Source organism: Gorilla gorilla, chromosome 20 (genome assembly GCF_029281585.2).
Source record: "Gorilla gorilla gorilla isolate KB3781 chromosome 20, NHGRI_mGorGor1-v2.1_pri, whole genome shotgun sequence".
In the NCBI taxonomy this organism is placed as follows: Eukaryota; Metazoa; Chordata; class Mammalia; order Primates; family Hominidae; genus Gorilla; species Gorilla gorilla.
The window spans coordinates 64,758,852-64,781,711 of record NC_073244.2 but is presented as its reverse complement, the minus strand read 5'-3'; the positions used below and the strand labels follow the sequence as shown (position 1 = coordinate 64,781,711).

At 44.4% G+C, this 22,860-nt stretch overlaps 1 protein-coding gene and 2 pseudogenes across 7 annotated transcripts; 2 read left to right on the top strand and 1 right to left on the bottom strand.

Annotated features, from left to right (window-relative positions):
• Nucleotides 1–1,652: 1,652 nt before the first annotated feature.
• On the top strand, nucleotides 1,653–22,479 carry ZNF28 (zinc finger protein 28). Of its 7 annotated transcripts, none has more exons than XM_063701598.1 (5): nucleotides 1,705–1,767; nucleotides 5,007–5,094; nucleotides 11,938–12,064; nucleotides 14,814–14,931; nucleotides 18,401–22,479. In XM_063701598.1, exons 2-5 carry the CDS (start codon nucleotides 5,080–5,082, stop codon nucleotides 18,486–18,488), a joined length of 348 nt encoding a protein of 115 aa, XP_063557668.1. In that variant the 5' UTR covers nucleotides 1,705–1,767; nucleotides 5,007–5,079; the 3' UTR covers nucleotides 18,489–22,479. The 7 variants fall into 7 exon arrangements, with proteins under 7 accessions (XP_055226343.1, XP_063557668.1, XP_055226346.1 ...); XM_055370371.2 differs by having other exon boundaries at nucleotides 18,359–22,479; XM_055370368.1 differs by lacking the exon at nucleotides 14,814–14,931 and having other exon boundaries at nucleotides 1,653–1,767; nucleotides 18,359–22,479.
• On the bottom strand, nucleotides 8,448–10,119 carry LOC101154586 (polyadenylate-binding protein 2-like; annotated as a pseudogene).
• Nucleotides 20,714–22,479, top strand: LOC109024168 (putative zinc finger protein 137; annotated as a pseudogene).
• Nucleotides 22,480–22,860: the final 381 nt, after the last annotated feature.

Sequence of the window (22,860 nt, the reverse complement as noted above, 5' to 3'; positions counted from 1 at the left end):
CAGCTACTCAGGAGGCTGAGGCAGGAGAACTGCTTGAACCCGGGAGATGGAGGTCACAGTGAGCCAAGATTGCACCACTGCACTCCAGCCTGGGCAACAGAGCAAGACTGCATACCAAAAAACAAACAAAAAAAAACACAAAACAAAAAAAAAAGTGCGATAAAATTTAGTTTCCTAATATAAATTTAAAAAAAAAAGTTTACCTGTAAATAATTAGGAAGACTAACCTGTTGGCATCATTGTCCCTTCTTACGGAGTGATAAAGTAACCTTCCTTGAAGTGTATCACTCCATCACCAATCAACTTGCTGCAGCCTATGCACTGGTCTTGAATGGAAAATGTGATTCTGCTAAAGCTTCTCTGTCTTTCCCTGTGTGTGAAACCTTAACGTCTCTACTTGGGAACACGGGCCCCCTTCATTTGGAGTTGACGTTTCCAGGTGGCTATCCTCAAGCTTTGCGTTCCAATAAACTCTATAATTAATTATGTATTCTCAATTTTATTATTTACTGTTGACATCAGTTTCTGTCGGACTGTAGGAGCCTCACTAGAGAGGGCACCTGCCGCCATGTTGTAAAACTCACACTTGTCAAAAAGACGTGGGTTAAAGTAATTCCCCTCTCTCTGCATGAAGCTAACTAGCTGACACAGATGGTCACCTCCATTACCAAATACAGCCAGGATGAACTATGTGCGACCAAAGCTGTTGTCAACTAATCTTACCTGAGGACTGATTAGTGTTTATCTTGAAAACATGTACTTAACGGGTTGCATAGAACAATGAAGTTTCTTTCACTCTTTTCAACCTCTTAGCTGTTTGCCTCTATTTCCCAACACATTCTGGTCTAAGGCTTATTTATTAATAAAATGGTTCTTATTTCTTCCTGTTTTGTCATGAAGATGATTTCTCATTTTGGGGAAGATTTTTTAGTTTTCAGTTGTATTTTCTCAACATTTAAAAAGCAAAGTAAAGAGTATTTCCTGGGCCAGGCACAGTGGCTCACGCCTGTAATCCCAGCACTTTGGGAGGCCAAGGCAGGCGGATCACTTGAAGTCAGGAGTTCGAGACCAGCCTGTCCAACATGGCGAAATCCTGTCTCTACACAAAATACAAAAATTAGCCGGGCATGGTGGCGTGTGCCTGTAATGCCAGCTACTCCGGAGGCTGAGGCAGAAGAATCGCTTCAACCCAGGAGGCAGAGGCTGCAGTGAGTCAAGATCTCGCCACTGCACTCCAGCCTGGGCAACAGAGAAATAGCCTCAAACAAAAAAAAAAAAAAAAAAAGGGAAAAAGAAAAGAAAAGAAAAAATGTAAATAAAAAGGAGAAAGTAACAGATCTCTTTTACAAATGTGCTGGGACAACTAACTGGATATCCACATGGAAAAGAGTAATGTTGTATCCCTGTCTCGCACAAGCAAATTTTTTTTTTTTTTTTTTTTTTTTTTTTAGAGACGGAGTCTGGCTCTGTTGCCCAGGTTGGAGTGCAGTAGCTCGATCTCGGCCCACTGCAAGCTGTATCTCCCGGGTTCAAAAGCCTGAGAACATGGCCTGGGAGGAGGCTGAGACTCACAGGTCCCGCTCCGGCCCCGCCCTCTGCGGGTTCTAAAGGGCAAGGTCTCGCCGCTGCGCGCCCCGCCCACACCTCACCCAGGCCCCGCTCACCTCCTCGTTGGCTCCACCCAGGCCTGGTTTCTGTCCTGCGCGCGCAGATTCGCGCAGACCAGGAAGCGGATCCCGTGGAATGACGGTCACGCCGCGGCGGGCGGTGAGTTTTGCTCTGTGTGGTGTTAAGTCTGCGCTTCCCAGGTCCCCAGCACTTCTGTACATGGGATGTGGGGTCCCCATAGACCTGGAAGTTCTCCGCTTTCTTCCTTCACTCAGAGCAAATGGAGATGTTCTACTGGGAGTCCGGAAGCCCCTTCTTTTTAGGTTTAAAGTCGCCCTGAGGCTGGTCCCGTCCTCGGTCTTTCTGCTACAGGGCAATGTATACACTTCCTATCTCGTAGTTTGCCTGCTCAAAACCTTTTTTTGACTCCTTCCGCACTGCTCTTTCTAAAGTCCTCACCCTAGAGGTGTATCTCCACCCTGTGCGCCTCCCAGCCTCATCCTCCTGGGTTCCTGGAGCACAGCGCCGCGACCCCAGTCACAGGGAGGTCGCGTTCTGTGGTCCTGGGATCCTGCGGATCCCACCCTTGTCCGAAGGCGGCGTCGCTCCCCACCTCCCTCCTCCTCTTGCTGGGCCCTGCTGCTCCCCAGATCTCCCCTCCGCAGTCACCGCTTCCCCTGAGCCTGCATTGGAGAGGTGCCCGGGGCCTGTCCTGTGACGCGGGGTGTTCTTGCCCGCCCATCTCCAGCTCTGGGAAAATGTGCTTCTCCGAGATGCAGGAGTCTTACTCCAAACCCTCGTGTGATCGTGTGGGCCAAAGGGATCAGGAGACAGAGAGAGGGACTGAGAGAGCAGTGGAAAACCTGAGACAGAGAAAAGAAGAATGAGAAAGACCCATAACAGATGGCAAAGTAGAGGATGGTGAGGGATTTGCCAAGAGACAGCAAAAGTGATAAAAGATAAGAAAGCAGGTGGAGAAAAGCAACTGGAGAAATGTAGAGAAAAGCTAGATGTACAGAGAGATGAAGGACAGACAGCAAGGTAGGGAGAGGGGCAGAAATGTGGAGGCTCATCAGAGTGAGGGAGAGGAGGAGGGATTTAGAGCCAGGGCAGACAGAGCAGAGTGGTGCTGGTGGCAAGGAGAACAGAGGGAGAAGCACAGCAGGGAGGACACCTGGGGGTCTGGGGTGCCAGATTGGGTCCAGGGGGTTATAACAGAGAAGAGAGAATTTAACAGAGCAGAGGAGGCGCATAGATGGGAGAAGAGGCCGAAATCTATGGAGATTGAGGACGATCTAAAGATTGGGGAGAAGGAGCAACAAGAGGTTAAATAAATTGCAAGGATGGAGCCCAGCTAATTTTTGTATTTTTAGTAGAGATAGGGTTTCACCATGTTGGCCAGGTTGGTCTCAAACTCCTGACCTCAGGTAATCCACCCACCTCCACCTCCCAAAGTGCTGGAATTACAGGTGTGAACCACCGCAGCTGTCCACCCATGTATTCTTGATTGAAAAAATTTGCTTATGTCTTAGTTCTACAGCTGACCCTGTTTCCCTGTTTTCAAGGTCAAGAGCTGTGTGTTTACACTTCTGCATTTTATAAATGTTACTGGGATTTTCTTGTAAGGAAGAATTCAATGTTGGGAGTCAATTTCATCAGAACCTTTCAAAAGAATTTTCTTTAACCCAGGCATGTGAAAGATGCTTCTCTAATTTTAAGGATGGGATGATAAGACCAACCCATCCCATTAGCCCTGCAGGCCCCCATGTAAGAATTCAGGCACACTTTCTCACTCATCTCAGACCTTCTCAGGGTAACTTGGTGAAAATGTTTCCAGCTCTGAGCCCCAGTGAGCCTCCCTGCAACTTGAAGATGAGGGGCTAGACCAGAAAAGCTCAACCTGAGTGATCCTGACCCCTGAAATGATTGGCAAAATAGAGGCGGTGTCTGGGTGTGGCTTTTTTTCTGGGAGAGGGGAGTGCCCAGTTGTAATTAGAATTTTCAGTGGGATGCAGTACCCCAAAAATGAAAAAAAAAAGCAGAAGAATGGAAGAAACAGAGCGGTAGACTCAGAAACAGAGAGGATCTTCAGAGGCCTTTGTCTGTATTAGAATATCACAGCTACATCTAAAGCAGGTCATATCGGTGCCTGACAGGGAACCCTCCACCTGCTTCCCGTGTTCCCCAGGACAAAAGCCCAACTCTTCACTTTGGCTCCACAGCCCTGTGTTCAGGGTCCCTGCCAGTGTCCAGCCTCCTCCTGGGAGCTTACCCTCATCTGACTCCCTCTGCCACAGTCACATTTGCTTTTCTCTTTTTTCAAACATCAAAATCCTTCCTGTCTCAGGTTGTTGTCCCTGCTCTTATTCAATGTTTCTAAATGAAGATGGCACTGTCCCTTTCTCCTTCAGGTCTAGGCTCAGAGCTGTCTCCCATGCCCTCCCACCCCCATCTGAAGTTCCGTCTGCCCATCAGTGTCTATCACATTACTCAAGTCTTCTTATCTCTGTGTCAATCCCATCAGAAATGCACTTTTCCCCCCCCCCAAACAGACTCTCATTCTGTCCTCCAGGCTATGAGTGCAGTCCTGTGACCTTCGCTCACTGCAACCTGTATCTCCTGGGTTCAAGCAATTCTTGTGCCTCAGCCTCCCAAGTAGCTAAGATTACAGGTGTGTGCCACCACAGCCTGCTAATTTTGTATTTGTATTTGTATTTTATTTTATTTTTGAGTCTTACTCTGTCACCCAGGCAGGAGTGCAGTGGCGTGATCTTGGGTCACTGCAACCTCCACCTTCCAGGTTCAAGCAATTCTACCTCAGCCTCCTGAGTAGCTGGGATTACAGATGCCCATCAAGCCCGGCTACTTTTTGTATTTTTAGTAGAGACAGGGTGTCACCATATTGGCCAGGCTGCTCTTGAACTCCTGACCTCAAGTAATCCACCCACCTCGGCCTTTCAGAGTGTTGGTATTACAGGCATGAGCCACTGAGCCTAGCCCAATTTTTGTATTTTTAGTAGAGAGAGGGTTTCTCCATGTTGGCTAGGCTGGTCTCGAACTTCTGAGCTCAAGTGATCCTTCCACCTCAGCTTCCTAAGTAGCTGGGACCACAGACACACAGATGCGTACCACCATATCTGGCTAAGTTTTTGTATTTATGGTAGAGATCTCCTCAAGGAGAGCTCATCCCAGCCCAGCTCCCCACTGCTGCAGTGTGTGTGTGGGCTCCTCCAGGAGGAGAGTGGTAGTTTTCCTGTAGGAATTTTTTGTTCGTGGTGCGGTAGGCAGCATAGGGGACCATATTTCCTCAAGGTGAAGTCTCCTTTGTATGTGTTGTTGTGTTACAGGGAGGGGATGTGTTGATTCTGAGCAATAAACAACATATTTTTAACATTCAGGATTGACTTCTAAAGACTCTTGGAACGTGAGGAAGAAACCCAGAAGAGGAAGAGGAAAGCAAAGGAGTCAGGGATGGCTCTTCCTCAGGTGAGATGATATTCTCGGTAGATTGTTCTGTCTCCTTCCTTTCAGAAACGCTGGGCCTTGGAGTTGGGAGTCTTCTCTGAGTCTGAAGTGTCCTGCCTGATATGTTTACTCACACTCACCCATGCCTTCCGTCAGTTCATCTCATCTCGCTTAGATTCCGTCTCTTGTGACCCAGTGACATGAACTTGGGAAGAGGCTACACTGGGCATGGTCCTGGGAAGGGCTCACACCCAGACATGGATGGAGATGGGGTGAGGGTCCCGTGGTGTCAATGCTGTTGGGCAGCAGGGTTTGTTCAGGGGCCACATCTGGATGCACTGTCAGCTCTGTGTGGGAGCAGCTGCCAATGGGAGTCATGTATTCATGTGCACAAAGTACATGGCAAATTCTAGAAAAGGAGACCAATAAGGGAAAATCTTTTCTCCCTGATTTTATACCACATTTTTAGGTAATTGAGTGAGTTACTGTGTTTCTGACTCCAAAAATCTTACTAATTAGAATGGAAAGTTCATACATAGATGAATAATACATTAATGATTCCTTCATTATTATTATTTTTTTTGAAGCGGAGTTTCACTCTTGTTACCCAGGCTGGAGTGCAATGGCGTGATCTCAGCTCACCGCAACCTCCGCCTCCTGGGTTCAAGCGATTCTCCTGCCTCAGCCTCCCGAGTAGCTGGCATTACAAGCATGCGCCACCATGCTCAGCTAATTTTGTATTTTTAATAGAGACGAGGTTTCTCCATGTTGATCAGGCTGGTCTCAAACTCCCGACCTCAGGCGATCCGCCTACTTTGGCTTCCTAAAGTGCTGGGATTACAAGCGTGAGCCACCGCGCCTGGCTCGCCTGGCTATTTGTTCTGTATTTTTAGTAGAAACAGCGTTTCAGCATGCTGGCCAGGCTGGCCTCGAACTCCTAACCTCAGGTGGTCTGCCCGCCTCGGCCCCCCAGTGTGTTGGGATTACAGGCGCAAGCCACCATGCCCAGCCCCACCAATTATTATTAAATATAAATGGTTATATTTCACCATCACATGATGTACATATTTTGTGGTAAAACTCCAAGCAAAGCTGCAGCTTAGACCCTTGGCCATAAGGCATCTCCTTTCCCTGTCACATCCTCCACCCTCCTTCCAGCCTCACTGGGGAGCTGCTACTATCAGTTCTGTGTTAGCTGTCAGAGCAAGTCTCGTACACGTGTATTTCTGCATCGTTATGAGACTTTAAAAAAAAATCTGTTGTAAATTAAAGAAAAATTTTTATGTTTTTTTTTTTTTTTTTTTACTTTACGTTTGGGGCTACATGTGAAGATTTTTTACAGAGGTAAACTCATGTCATTGGAGTTTGTTGTACCAATTATTTCATCACACCAGTATCAAGGCCAGTACACAATAGTTATTTTATTTTATTTTTTTTGAGATGGAGCCTCACTCTGTCACCCAGGCTGGAGTGCAGTGGTGCAATCTCGGCTCACTGCAACCTCCACCTCCTGGGTTCACACCATTCTCCTGCCTCAGCCTCCCGAGTAGCCGGGACTACAGGCACCCGCCACCACGCCCAGCTAATTTTTTTGTATTTTTAGTAGAGTGGAGTTTCACTGTGTTAGCCAGGATGGTCTCGATCTCCTGACCTCGTGATTCACCTGCCTCGGCCTCCCAAAGTGCTGGGATTACAGGCGTGAGCCACCGCACCCAGACATTTTTTTTTTAATTTTTTTTTTGGAGACTGAGTTATGATCTTGTTGCCCAGACTGGAGTATTATGGCATGATCTCGGCTCACTGCAACCTCCGCCTCCCGGGTTCAAGTGTGTCTCCTGCCTCAGACTCTCGAGTAGCTGGGACTACAGGTGCTTGCCACTATACCTGGCTAATTTTTGTATTTTTAATAGAGACAAGAGTTTCACCATGTTGGCCTGGCTGATGTTGAACTCCTGTCTTCAGGTGATCCACCAGCCTCAGCCTCCCAAAGTGCTGAGATTACAGGTGTGAGCCACTGTGCCCAGGCCCAATAGTTATTTTTTCTGTTCCTCTCCTTCCTCCCACTGCCGAAGTATCCTTTCCACCAAGGCGAGATTCGTCTTCAGTTAAACAAATCTTGCTACTTTTTATATTTTAAAAAACTTTATATATATAAATATATATATACACATACATACACACATATCTATACATAGACATATATACACACGTATACTTTGAAAGTCTGGGGAAAATGACAACTTTGTTATTAACATCTAATTTCTTGTGAGTCTTTGAAGGTTTTATTATTTTTTGGGCATATATATGAAAAAAACATTTTCGTACTTTGAGTAATTCTGTTTTCATATATTTATTTTATTTTGAGACAAGGTCTGGCTCTGTTGCCCAGGCTGGAGCGCAGTGGCGTGATCTTAGCTCACTGCAACCTCCACCCTCAGGCTCAAGCCATCCCCCGGCCTCTGCCTGTCAGGTAGCTGGGACCACAGATGTGTACCACCATGCCTGGTTAATTATTTTTTTTTTTTTTGAGACAGAATCTTGCTCTGCAGCCCAGGCTGTAGTGCAGTGGTGTGATCTTGGCTCACTGCAGCCTCTGCCTTCCCGGTTTAAGCGATTCTCCTGCCTCAGGCTCCTGAGTAGCTGGGAATACAAGCGAGTGCCACCATGCCCAGATAATTTTTTGGTATTTTCAGTAGCGATGGGGTTTCACCTTTTTAGCCAGGATGGTTTCCATTTCCTAACCTCGTGATCTGCCCACCTCAGCCTCCCAAAGTTTTGAAATCACAGGCGTGAGCCACCTCGCCCAGCTTTTTTTTTCTTTTTGAGACAAAGTCTCGGTTGCCCAGGCTGGAATGCAGTGGTGTGGTCTCGGATCACTGCAGCCTCTGCCTCCCAGGTTCAAGTGATTCTCCTGTTTTAGCCTCCCAGGTAGCTGGGATTATAGTCACGTGCCATCACCCGTGGCTAATTATTTTTGTATTTTTAGGAGAGACGGTGTTTCACCATTTTGGCCATGCTGGTCTTGAACTCCTGACCTCAGGTGATCTGCCTGCTTCAGCCTCACAGAATGCTGGGATTACAGACACGAGCCATCATGCCCAGCCCCACCAATTGTTATTAAATATATATTGTTATATTTAAACATCACACGATGTGTATGTTTGTTTAGTGGTAACGCTCCAAGCAAAGCTGCAGCTTAGGCCCTTGTCCATAAAGCATCTCCTTTCCCTGTCACGTCCTCCACCCTCCTTCCAGCCTCCTTGGGGAGCCGCTACTGTCAGTTCTGTGCCAGGTGTCAGAACAAGTCTTGTACACGTGTATTTCTGCATCGTTATGAGGCTTTAGAAGAAATTCTGTAGTAACTTAAAAAGATGTTTTTCTTCTTTTTTAAAGTCCAAACAATTTTTATTTTCAAAAACAACTTTATTCATGACACATATTAAAAAAATTCCTACCCCTGGAAATGAGCTTAAAAAAATAAACAAAGTCCATCTCCCACCTCCCTGTTCCCACTTCCTCCTATTCCCTCCAAATAAAAGGGAAAAAAGGCAAAGGAAAACAAAACAAAACAAAAAACTGAAAAACACAAACACCCCTAAACCCCCCAAAACAAGGTAGTGCATTTCCCCATGGGGAAGGGGAATTTACAGTGGAGCTGCTGGGAGCGGAACGGAGATCTTCTGGCTGCAGAAACCTGCAAACAAAGACACTCAACACAGAAAAAGAAACACAAAAGGAAACAAAATAGACCACCAGGCAATCTGGAGAGGCAGGGAGCCGGAGAAGAGGGGTGGGGTGGGTGGTAGACCTGGAGGGACAGGAGCAGGCAGGAGGGGACTGTGAAAGGCGAGGAGAAGACAGAGGGAAGGTAACAAGCAGAACTGTTTGGTGTCCTTCCAGAGCCCCGGGTAAAAAAAAAAAACCTACCATCCACGCCCACCTACCCTTGAGCAGCCCCTACGGGGGCGAAGTGGGGCAGGGAAACATGGGGAGCAGCTTGCACTGTTGAGACGTGTCCATGGCGAATCCCCAGAGTGAATAAGCCGCCCCCTGCTCCACTCCCTGGGCCTTCCCCTGCTCCCCAAAACAGGTCCCTCCTCAGCAGTTTGTTATGGGATTCTCTGTCTTTCCACAGTATATCTTTTTTAAAATAAATATATATATATTTTTTTCCATCAAGGTCATCTTCTGTTTTTGTTTTTTTTTTATTCTTTTTTTTCCCCCTTCTTTCCTCTTTTTTTCCTCTCTCTCCTAATACACATTTTTTTTTTTTTAGTAAGGGGAATACCGTGATGTCGCTCTAGCCCGGCCCCTGTAGACGCGACCCCAGGGCCTGCTGTTAAAACCACTGTAGAATGGAGAGCGGGAACTGCTGTCGTTGGTGGTCGGGGCGCGGTAGCGGGCTCGTGGAAGACCCCGGTCTGTTGTGCTGATGCCTGGTCTGTTGGTTCGTTTTGGGATCATCTTGATTTGCCTTCCTCTAAATAGGGACTCATCCAAGGCCAGGGAAGTCCTCATTGACTCTTTGAGAACTCTATATATGCAAACCCTTTGGAATGGCCACTAAATTTGTCACAGAGTATGGTAACATGGTTGACTGAACCACAGCCATGAAAGTGAGCTTCCAGCTCTTCTGCTGTTGCACCGCAGTCCACATTGCCAGCATTGATGGAACGGGCATCAGCCTCCATCTTCTCCTCAATGGACGTGATCACTGGGCCAGCATTGCCTGGAGGTAGACTCATATTCATCTGCTTCTCTACGTCGTTCTGTAGCTCCTTTAGCTTCTCAGCTTCTTCCTCCACCTCCCTGACTCCAGCTTTGATAGCTTCCAGCACCGGGTCCTCAATGGCACCGCCCCCCGGGTCACCCTCGACCAGTCCCGGCTCCTCCCCCTCCTCTTGGCTGCCGGTGGCTCCTGAACGAGGCCCAGGTCCTGGAGCTCCCAGGCATGGGGGCGCGGGGCTGGAGCGGCTCCTCATCCGTCTCCGGCTCCAACAGCAGCTCCTCAGGCTCCAGTTCCTCAGATTCCAGGCCGTTCCCATCGTCCTCTGCGCCCCTCGGTGCAACCTCCCCGGCCTCCCCACCGGCCCCGGGCACAAGATGGCGCCGCCGCCCCGGCCCGGAGCCCGGAGCCCGGACCGCCCGCAGGCCCAGTGCTACTGCCACCACTGCTCAGACTGGGCTCCTTTTTTTCGCTCTGTCGCCCAGGCTGCAGTGAAGTGGCATGATCTCAGCTCACTGCAACCTCCTCCTCCCGGGTTAAAGCATTTTGCTGCCTCAGCCTCTCGAGTAGCTGAGATTACAGGCAGCCAACACCACGTCTGGCTATTTTTGTATTTTTGGTAGAGAGGGGCTTTCATTATCTTGGCCATGCTGGTCTTGAACTCTTGACCTGGTTATTCACCCGCCTTGACCTCTTAAAGTGCTGGGATTACAGGCGTGAGCCACCGCGCCAGGCCCATAATAGTTATTTTTTCTGCTCTTCTCCTTCCTCCCACCCTCCACCCTCAAGTAGACGCCAGTGTCTATTGTTTTCTTCTTTGTGTTCCAGTAAATATTTTAGTTTGATATTTCATCCTGCTAGTAGTGAATTTACATGTTGTCATGTTAGTAAACATGGCTAGCTTGCTTTTTGACATCTGCATTGGAAATTGGCTGAATGACAACACGTGTGTCCTTTGCAATTTTTCCCTGTATAAAGAGTGCCATAGTGGCTGCCTCTGTGCACATCCGCATTACTACAGATATCTGAAGATTCCTCCAGGTCAGGCAGTTGAAAGGGTGATTGTTTCTTCTAGGATGGGGCATTTCCATTTTCTTAGATCTGACAAGATTCCCCCTGCACCCAACTGCCCAAGTGTCCTTTTCCAGCAAGATGAGATTCCTCTTTCGTTAAACAAAACTTGCTACTTTTTATATTTTTAAAAACTTCATATATGTACATACATATCCCCACACACATGCACACACATATACATACAGATGCATATATACACACATATGTATATATTTTGAAAATCTTTTATATTTTGAAAATCTGGGACAAATGACAACCCTTTGTATTCACATCTAGTGTTTTGTGAGTCTCTAGGTTTTATTATTTTGTGAAAATATAGAAACACAATTGATTTTTGTACTTTGAGTAATTTTGTTTTCATGTATTTTATTTTATTTTGAGATGGGGTCTCGGTTTGTTGCCCAGGCTTGAGTACCCTCGTGGGATCACAGCTCACTGCAACCTCCACCCTCAGGGTCAAGCCATCCTCCCTCCTTAGCCTTCCAAGTAGCTGGGACCACAGGTGCCTGCCACCAGGTCCAGCTAATGTTTTGTGTTTTTTTTTTATTATTTTTTTTTTTTTTTGAGATGGAGTTTCTGTTGACCAGGCTGGAGTGCAGTGACGCAATCTGGGATCACTGCAACCTCTGCCTCCCAGGATCAAGCAATTCTGCCTCAGCCTCCTGCATAGCTGGGATTACAGACATGTGTCACTGTGCCCAGCCTGTCTCTTACTGTGGACGTTGTCATCTTTTAAGACATCAGTCATGCTCTCTCTCATCTAGATAATGAATGTCACTTGCTGTGTCTATAAAAGTTTCAAACATTTTTATAACAGGAACCCTACACTGATTTTTTATTTGTTTATTTCTTGAATTTTTCACAAACTTAAGAATTTCATACTGAAAGTGTGTCTTGATCTCTTCAAAAAGTATAATAAAAACATCATGTGGTGAAAAATCCCTCACTCGGATTTGTGAGAACACTCACTACAACTAAATCCATGCTTTCCCCTCTCTTGTCATTTTCTGTAAAGATAAGAACTCCTCCCATAACCATTTGCTTAAAATGTGTTTTCATTTCAGGGTCTATTGACATTCAGTGACGTGGCCATAGAATTCTCTCAGGAGGAGTGGAAATGCCTGGACCCTGCTCAGAGGACTCTATACAGGGATGTGATGTTGGAGAATTATAGGAACCTGGTCTCCCTGGGTGAGGATAACTTCCCTCCTGGGGATGTGCCCTCGTGTATCTTTGTATTTTCCCTTGTTGCCTCTTGGGAGCCACATCCTTACTTGACTAAAATGGAAGCCGTACTGATTTTGAAATGAAAAGCTTCATGATGCAGCATCTGGACTTTCACTGTCCCATTGTTTAGAGGTTCTGCATTCTTCATGATAGCTCAGTGGAGCTTCCAGAAGTAAAGTAGGCATAAAACCTTATGGCAGCCTGGTCGTGGTGGCTCACGCCTGTTATCCCAGCACCTTGGGAGGCCAAGGCGTGTGGATCACTATGGGTGAGGAGTTCAAAACCAGCATGGCCAACATGGAGAAACCCTGTCCGTACTAAAAATACAAAAATTAGCCAGGTGTGGTGGTGCATATGTGTAATCCCAGCTCCTAGAGAGGCTGAGGAAAGAGAATTACTTGAACCCAGGAGGCCAAGGTTTGCAGTGAGCTGAGAACACACCACTGCACACAGAGCAAGACTCTGTCTCAAAAAACAAAGACAAAAACAAACCTTATGGCAGACTTTAAAGATATCCAGTTCCCTGTTTCCTTCTCCTGTGCTTTCGATTCTGTAGTTCTTGGAAGAGAGCTCAATGTCCACATACTACATATTACAGTGCTCCCCAAGCATTCAGAATGAGGCAGTCAGTGGAGGAATTCGAGAAATATTGTCCTAGATTCATCTGTAATGTCTTCTTTCCTACAGAAACATAGGGCTGGGAGTCTAGAAAAGCTCCAGCATGTGATGGTCCTTTCTTTTTATAAGCAGGAGTCTCTTTCTGACCTGCTGTCTCCATGTTGGAGCAAGGGAAAGAGCCCTGGACTGTGGAGAGTGAAGTGAAAATAGCAAAAAAATCCGGATGGGTGGGAGTGTATTATAGGTGTAAACGCAGGTAAGAGCTCAGATGGGCAGAGTGGAAGCTCCACCTTCAAATAGTGTGTGGGGAAACTCTCTGCAAGTGGGAGAATTCTGTGGCAAAAGAAAAGTTTCAATCCTCACATCTCTGAAAGGACATCTTTTTTTGCCCCTGCTTATCTCTCTGCTCTTTCTTTCTATTCTTTCTTTCTCTCTTTTTTTATGGCAGAGTCTCACTCTGTTGCCCAGGCTGCAGTGCACTGGTACGATCTTGGCTAACTGCAGCCTCTGCCTCCTGGGCTCAAAGGATTCTTGTGCCCCAGATTCCTGAGTAGCTGGAACTGCAGGCGCACACCACCATGCCCAGCTAATTTTTGTGTTTTTAGTAGAGATGGTGTTTCACCATGTTGGCCAGGCTGGTTTCAAACTTCTGATCTCAAGTGATCCACCTGCCTCAGATTCCCAAAACACTGGGACTGCAGGCATGAGCTGCCATGCCTAACCGTTGTTATTATTTTAAATAGTTTTGTCTTGTAGTTCTTTAGATATTTGGGTAGAGGTTATTGTTGCAGGTATGTTAAACATATTAAAGTTATAGCATAATAAAGAAACTTAAAATTACCATAACCTGGACGTGTGCAGTGGCTGACACCTGTAATCCCAGCACTTTGGGAGGCTGAGGTGGGCAGATCACCTGAAGTCAGGAGTTCAAAACAGCCTGGCTAACATGTTGAAACTTCGTCTCTACTAAAATTACAAAAATTAGCCAGGTGCGGTGGTGGGTGGCTGTAATCCAAGCTACTCAGGAGGCTGAGGCAGGATAGCCACTTGAATCTGGAAGGCAGAGGTTGCAGTGAGCCGAGATCGCACCATTGCACTCCAGCATGGGAGACAGAGTGAAACTCTGTTTCAAAAGAAGAAAAATAAAATACCATAACCTGCAAAAATGACTTCTTCTCCACTAGAACATTTTTTTATTTATGTCGGAATTATTTCTGTGTATGTTGCATTTTTGTTAACATATATGTACAGTATTTTTCATGCCTTTTATTTTAAATAATATGAAAAAAAGTTTAGTTATGAAGAAAAGGTATACATATGCCAGTTTCTGTATCTGTCCTTTTGTTAATTAATTACTTTATGTATTTATGAGACAGAGTTTTGCTCTTGTCACCCAGGCTGAAGTACAATGCTGCGATTTCAGCTCACTGCAACCTCTGCCTCTCGGGTACAACCGACTCTCCTGCCTCAGGCCCCTGAGAAGCTGGGATTACAGATATGTGCCACCACACCCATCTAATTTTGTATTTTTAGTAGAGACTGTTTCTTTTTGTTGGCCAGGCTGGACTCGAACTCCCAACCTCAGGTGATCTGCCTGGCTCGTCCTCCCAAAGTGTTGGGATTACAGGCATGAACCACCATGCCTGGCCTATCTGTTTTTTTATGTACCTTTACTGGAGAACTTTATTTATTTATTTATTTATTTATTTATTTTTATTATTATTATTTTTGAGATGGAGTCTCATTCTGTCACCCAGGCTGGAGTGCAGTGGTGTGATCTCTGCTCACTGCAACCTCCACCTTCTGGGTTCAAGCAGTTCTCCTTCCTCAGCCTCCCGAGTAGCTGCAACTACAAGTGTGCACCACTACACCCAGCTAAGTTTTGTATTTTTAGTAGAGATGGGGTTCCACCATGTTGGTTGGCCAGGATGGTCTCGATCTCCTGACCTGGTGATCTGCCAGCCTCAGCCTCCCAAAGTGCTGGGGATTACTGGTGTGAACCACCACACCCTGTCTGGAGAACTTTATATAGGCTTGTGGGCTGGAGTTACTCTTTAGCCTTCTTTCATTTTTTTTTTTTTTTTCTTTGAGACAGAGTTTCGGTCTGTCACCCAGGCTAAAGTGCAGTGGTGTCACCTCAGCTCACTGCAACCTCCACTTCCCAGGTTCAAGCAATTCTCCTGCCTCAGCCTTCCAAGTAGCTGGGACTACAGGTGAGTGTCAACACCGCAGGCTAATTCTTTGTATTTTTTTTAGTAGAGACAGAATTTCAGCTTGTTAGCCAGGATGGTCTCAATCTCCTGACCTCGTGATCCTCCCATCTCAGCCTCCCAAAATGCTGGGATTACTGGCATACGCCACCGCACCTGGCCTGTCTCAAGTTTTTTAAAACATGTTAGTGCTAGTAGATGGCTTCAAGTATTGCAAGTTTTACAGTACAGACTCTTAACTTCCTTTGTTTAATAAGATTTGTCAGCCCTTGGTGATGTTGATGATGAGATGCTCTTTCTCCTGTCTCTGTCATTTCACTGTCCTGTTAGAAATAGCTTAGACTGGCCAGCTGCGGTGTCTCACTTTTCTAATCCCAGCAATTTCAGAGACCAAGGTGGGTAGATCGCTTGAGGTTAGGAGTTTGAGACCAGTCTGGCCAACATGGTGAAACCTCGAATGTACTAAATGCCAAAAATAGGCCAGGTGCAGTGGCTCACACCTGTAATCCTGGCACTTTGGGAGGCTGTGATGGGTTGATCACTTGAGGTCAGGAGTTTGAGACAAGCCTGGCCAATATGGTGAAACCCCGTCTCTACTAAAAATGCAAAAATTAGCTGTGTATGGTGGTGTGCGCCTGTAATCCCAGATACTTGGGAGGTTGAGGCAGGAGAATCACTGGAACCCAGGAGGTGGAGGTTGCAGTGCGCCAAGATCACGCTACTCTACTCCAGACCGGGAGACAGAGTAAGACTGGGCTGAGGAGGGAGAATCACTTGAGGTAGGAGAATCATGCCACTACACTCCAGCATGGGTGATAGAGCGCGACTCCATCTCAAAAACAAACAAAAAAGGAAATAGCTTAAACTGGGAGGCTTAAGACAAAGACATTGATTTCTCATGAGTTTGGAAAGTGGGAAATCGAAGAGCAAGGTGCCAGCCAAATTGGTTCCTGGTGACAGCCTTCTTCATGGTTTAGCCCAGCCATCTTCCTGCTGTGTCCTAATACAGTGGAAAGAGGAACAGGCAACATGCTCTTTAGTGTCTCTATAAATGCACTAGTCCTATCCATGAGTAGTTGACACCCATGACTAAATTCTCTCAAGGTCTGCATCTGCAGGAACATCCTATTAGAGAATACCACATCTACCAAAGCTTATTTGAGAAGTAGTTATTTATCTTATTTTTTTGAGATGGAATCTCATCCTGTTGCCCAGGCTGGAACGCAGTGGCATGATCTCAGCTCACTGCAACCTTCACCTCCTGGGTTCAAATGTTTTCTGCCTCAGACTACCAAGTACCTGGGATTACAGGCACCCTCCACCACACCTAGCGAATTTTTTTGTATTTTTAGTAAAGATGGGGTTTCACCATATTGTCCAGGCTGGTCTCGAACGCCTGATTTACCTGCCTCAGCCTACCAAAGTGCTGGGATTACAGGCATGTGCCACTGTGCCTGGCTGTTAGTCAATTCTCATTCTTTATAATGCTGTATACTTTCTTGACCTCATATATCAGAAGGTAGTGATCTTAACATCTATTTCAGTTCTTATGTTGTGTGCTGGTGGTAAGTACAAGTTTTGGCTTTTTTCTTAAGAGGGAATTGTTTAGAATTCTTCAGTCTGTATAAATCTACTTGTTATTTTCTTGCTTGTTTTATCATGGGTTGCAATATTTGATTAATTGATTTTTATGACTTTATATGTGAGTTTTCGGTATGTGGTATGCAATATAACTGACACTCCCCTAGATAATGTCACAAAGTGCCACAGGGTGCAGTGGCTCATGCCTGTAATCCCAGGTCTTGGGAGGCTGAGATGTGTGGATCACCTGAGGTCAGGAGTTCGAGACCAGCCTGGCCAACAGGTTTCACCAAACCCCATCTCTACTAAAAATACAAAAATTAGCCGGGCACAGTGGCATGTGCCTGCAGACCCAGGTGCTCAGAACCTAAGGAAGAGACTCACATGAACCCCAAGGCAGAGGTTGCATTGAGCCAAGATTGCACTCCAGCCTGAGTGACAGAGTGAGACTGTATCTCAAAAAAATAAAAATACATAAAATGTTTTTAAAAAGTCAGCTGGGTGTGGTGGCTCATGCCTGTAATCCCAGCACTTTGGGAGGCTGAGACAGGGGGATCACAAGGTCAGGAGATCGAGACCATCCTGGCTAACACAGTGAAACCCTGTCTCTACTAAAAATACAAAAAAGTTAGCTGGACATGGTGGTGTGTGCCTGTAGTCCAAGCTGCTGGGGAAGCTGAGGCAGGAGAATGGCGTGAACCCAGGAGGTGGAGCTTGCAGTGAGCCGAGATCATGCCACTGCACTCCAGCCTGGGCGACAGAGCGAGATTTCGTCGCCAAAAAAAAAAAAAAAAAAGTCACAATGTGCCTGTTGCACATGGATATAGGTAATTTTGTAACAGTTATTCAGAAAAATATGGTATTAACATTTTCTTTTTTTTTGAGATGGAGTCTCACTCTGTCATCCAGGGTGGAGTGCAGTGGTGCAATCTCAACTCACCACAATCTTTGCCTCCCAAGTTCAAGCGATTATCCTGCCTCAGCCTCCCAAGTAGCTGGGATTACAGGCACCTGTGACCATGCCGGCTACTTTTTGTATTTTCAGTACAGATGGGGTTTTGCCACACTGGCCAGGCTGGTCAAACTCCTGACGTGAGGTGATCTGCCTACCTTGCCCTCTAGAAGTACTGGGATTACAGGCATGAGCCACCATGCCCTGCCTTTTTTTTTTTTTTTTTTTTTTTGAGATGGAGGCTCATTTTGTCACCTGGGCTGGAGTGCAGTGGTGTAATATTGGCTTACAGCAACCTTTGCCTTTGGCTTAACGCAATTCTTGTGACACAGCCTTCAGAGTAGCTGTGAGTACAGGCACGGGCCACCATACCTGGCTAATTTTTATAATCTTTTGTTATCTTGTCGGTGCTATGATTGTTTGACAATACAGAATTTCCATTGATTTTGGTTATCCTTACAACAGCTTGTTGTGGATTATTTACCAATATAGTATATTGTGTGGTTCTTTAGCATTTATTTGTATACACTAAATATGCTGTAAATATGAAGAATATATATTTTTCTTTTTTTGATGTGATAGTGATGTGTTTTTTGCAAAGTGTGATACACTTTAGGGTCACAGTGGAAAAACACTCCTTACTTTAGGCTCACACATGTTTGTGCCCTGTCAGTGTTTTGTCATGATATACGAAATAGACTTTCATGGAATTGATTTGAAAGACATATAATCGCCCTTTATTTATTAAAGAATCTTACTCCTTTTGTGTTCCTAAACTTTGAAGATCATGTTTGGGAAGTTTAAAATAAATATTGTTTTTTGTGTCATATTTACACGTTTCAGTATTATACACCATCTGTACTTAATTGGAAACCTATTGGTGTTTATATTTTGTAGATATCTCTTCCAAATGCATGATGAAGACATTCTTCTCAACAGGGCAAGGCAATACAGAAGTGTTCCACACAGGGACATTGCAAAGACAAGCAAGTCATCACATTGGAGATTTTTGCTTCCAGAAAATTGAGAAAGACATTCATGGCTTCCAGTTTCAGTGGAAAGAAGATGAAACAAATGGCCATGCAGCACCCATGACAGAAATCAAAGAGTTGACTGGTAGTACAGACCGACATGATCAAAGGCATGCTGGAAACAAGCGTATTAAAGATCAGCTTGGATCAAGCTTTCATTCGCATCTGCCTGAACTCCACATATTTCAGCCTGAAGGGAAAATTGGTAATCAAGTTGAGAAGTCTATCAACAGTGCTTCCTCAGTTTCAGCATCCCAAAGAATTTGTTGTAGGCCCAAAACCCATATTTCTAATAAGTATGGAAATAATTCCCTGCATTCTTCATTACTCACACAAAAACGGAATGTACACATGAGAGAAAAATCTTTCCAATGTATTGAGAGTGGCAAATCCTTTAATTGTAGCTCACTTTTAAAAAAACATCAGATAACCCACTTAGAAGAGAAACAATGTAAATGTGATGTATATGGCAAGGTATTTAATCAGAAGCGATACCTTGCATGCCATCGTAGATCTCACATTGATGAGAAACCTTACAAGTGTAATGAGTGTGGCAAGATCTTTGGTCACAATACATCCCTCTTCCTTCACAAGGCGCTTCATACTGCAGACAAACCTTATGAATGTGAAGAATGTGACAAAGTTTTCAGTCGCAAATCACACGTTGAAACACATAAGATAATTTATACTGGAGGGAAACCATACAAATGTAAGGTTTGTGACAAAGCTTTCACATGTAATTCATACCTAGCAAAACATACTATAATTCACACTGGAGAGAAACCTTACAAGTGTAATGAATGTGGCAAGGTTTTTAATCGACTGTCAACCCTTGCACGCCATTGTAGGCTTCATACTGGAGAGAAACCTTATGAATGTGAAGAATGTGAAAAAGTTTTCAGTCGCAAATCACATCTTGAAAGACATAAGAGGATTCATACTGGAGAGAAACCATACAAATGTAAGGTTTGTGACAAGGCTTTTGCATATAATTCATACCTGGCAAAACATAGTATAATTCACACTGGAGAGAAACCTTACAAGTGTAATGAGTGTGGCAAGGTTTTTAATCAACAATCAACTCTTGCACGCCATCATAGACTTCATACTGCAGAGAAACCGTACAAATGTGAAGAATGTGACAAAGTTTTCAGGTGCAAATCACACCTTGAAAGACATAGGAGGATTCATACTGGAGAGAAACCATACAAATGTAAGGTTTGTGACAAGGCTTTCCGGAGTGATTCATGCCTTACAGAACATCAGAGAGTTCATACTGGAGAGAAACCATACATGTGTAATGAATGTGGCAAGGTTTTTAGTACAAAAGCAAACCTTGCGTGTCATCATAAACTTCATACTGCAGAGAAACCGTACAAATGTGAAGAATGTGAGAAAGTTTTCAGTCGCAAATCACACATGGAAAGACATAGGAGGATTCATACTGGAGAGAAACCGTACAAATGTAAGGTTTGTGACAAGGCTTTTCGGAGGGATTCACACCTGGCACAACATCAGAGAGTTCATACTGGAGAGAAACCTTACAAGTGTAATGAGTGTGGCAAGACCTTCCGTCAGACATCATCGCTTATAATCCATCGTAGGCTTCACACTGGAGAGAAACCTTACAAGTGTAATGAGTGTGGCAAGACCTTCAGTCAGATGTCATCCCTCGTATACCATCATAGGCTTCATAGTGGAGAGAAACCTTACAAGTGTAATGAATGTGGCAAGGTTTTTAATCAACAAGCACACCTTGCACAGCATCAGAGAGTTCATACTGGAGAGAAACCTTACAAGTGTAATGAGTGTGGCAAGACCTTCAGTCAGATGTCAAACCTTGTATACCATCATAGACTTCATAGTGGAGAGAAACCTTAAAAGTGTAATGAGTGTGGCAACACCTTCCATCACAATTCAACCCTTGTAAGTCATAGAATTCATACTGCAGAGAAACTTTACAAATAGGAAGAATGTGACAAAGTTTTTGGTTGCAAATCAAACCTTGAAACACATAAGAAAATGCATACTGAAGAGAAACCACACAGATATAAGGTTTATGACAAGATTTTTGAATATAATTCATACCTGGCAAAACATATTAGAATTCAAACTGGAGAGAAACCTTACAAATGTGATGAGTGTGGCAACACCTTTGGTCAAAATTCACACCTTGTAATTCAAAAGGCAATTCGTACTGGAGAGAAACCTTACAAGTGTAATGAATGTGGCATAGTTTTTAATCAACAGTCACACCTTGCAAGTCATCATAGTCTTCATACTGCAGAGAAATCTTACAAATGTGAAGACTGTGACAAAGTTGTCAGTCACAAATCACAGCTTGAAAGACTGGAGAATTCGTACTGGAGAAAAACCATACAAACGTAAGGTTTGTAACAAGGCTTTTGGGAGTGATTCACATGTGGCACACCATACTAGAATTCACACTGGAGAGAAACCTTACAAGTGCAATGAGTGTGGCAAAGTCTTTAGTGGGCAGTCACCACTTATTCACTATCAAGCAATCCATAGTATAGGGAAACTTGACTAATGTAATGGTTGTCACAAAGTTTTCAGTAATGCTACAACCATTGCAAATCATTGGAGAATCCATAATGAGAGATCTTACAAATGTAATAAATGTGACAAATTTTTCAGATATCGTTCATATATTGCTATTCATCATCAAACTCATGCTGGAGAGAAACCTTATAAATGTCATGATTGTGGCAAGGTCTTCAGTCAAGTTTCATCCTATGCAAAACATAGGAGGATTCATACAGGAGAGAAACTCACAAGTGTGATGATTGTGGCAAAGCCTTTGCTTCATATTCACACCTCAGTAGACATCAGAGAATCCATGCTGGACAGAAATCTTGCAAATGTCATCAGTGTGGTAAGGTCTTCAGTCTGAGATCACTCCTTGCAGACCATCAGACAATTCCTTTTGGAGACAGTTGTTTCAAATGCCATTAGTATAGCAAGCCATCAAGCATTAATTGACATTACAGTCAAATGAGCACTGACCTGAGTTTGAGTTGACTTAACATTGAGTTTAAGCATTAATTGACATTAAACTGTTTATGTTAAGAGGACTGGGCTGGGCACTGTGGCTCACGCCTGTAATGCCAGCACTTTGAGAGGCCAAGACTGGTAGGTCACTGGAGGTTAAGAGTTTGAGAACAGCCTGGCCAACAGACGGGAGCCACTTTTCCCAGCCTGTGTTTTCATTTCTATTCTTTCTTTCTTTTTTCTTTTTTTTTGTTTTGGTTTTTGAGATGGAGTCTCTTGCTCTGTCATCCAGGTTGGAGTGCAGTGGCATGATCTCGGCTCACTACAACCTCCGCCTCCCAGGTTCAAGCGATCCTCCTGCCTCAGTCTCCCGAGTAGCTGGGACTACAGGTGCGTGCACCACACCTGGATAATTTTTTGTATTTTTAGTAGAGACTGGGTTTCACCGTGTTAGCCTGGATGGTCTCGATTTTCTGATCTTATGATTCACCCACCTCCACCTCCCGAAGTGCTGAGATTATGGGTGTGAGCCACCGCGACTGGCCTGTTTTTTGTTTCTTTAACAAAAAGTTATGGGGATTTCTATGAGTATTGTGTTGAATCTAAATCACATTTGGTTATATAATCGAGCAATACTAATTTTTCCAATCAATATGGATTGTATGTGTATTTATATGTTTTTAATCATTTTGATCAATGTTTGTAGATTTCAAGGTACAAACTTCTCACCTTTATATGTTTATTCCTAAATATTTCTTACTTTAAGCTCTTTAGCAAGTGGAAGTGGTTTTTAATTTTATTTTAAAATTATTTAATGTTAATGTATGGAAATTCAACTAATTTTTGGTGCTATTATTCTATTCTGCAAATACACTGAATATGTTTATTAGTTCCAGTTGTATTTTGGTTGACTGTGATTTTCTTCACAGATCATGTAATCTACAAACAAATAAAATTTGACTTCTTTCTTTCTGATTTGGATGAGTTCGATTTCTTTTGCTATTTCATTTTTCTGGCTGGGACAGCCAGCATTGATTGAATAGAAAGGGTGAGAGCATTCTTGCATCATGTGAGATCCTACAGGAAAAGCATTCCATTTTCCCTGATTGTTTATTTCCACTGTGGTCGTTTCACATTGTCTTTGTATTGTTGAGGTAAATTTCCTTCTCTAACTATTTTGGGTAGGATTTCCATGATGATGTTGAATTTTGTGAAATGCTTTTTCTACATGTATTGAGATGATGTGGTTTTCATCTTTCATTATGTTCAAGTGGTATATCACATTGATTTGCTTGAATATGTTGAACCATCCTTGCATCCCAGAAATAAGTGGCACTTGCATATCTACAATCCTTT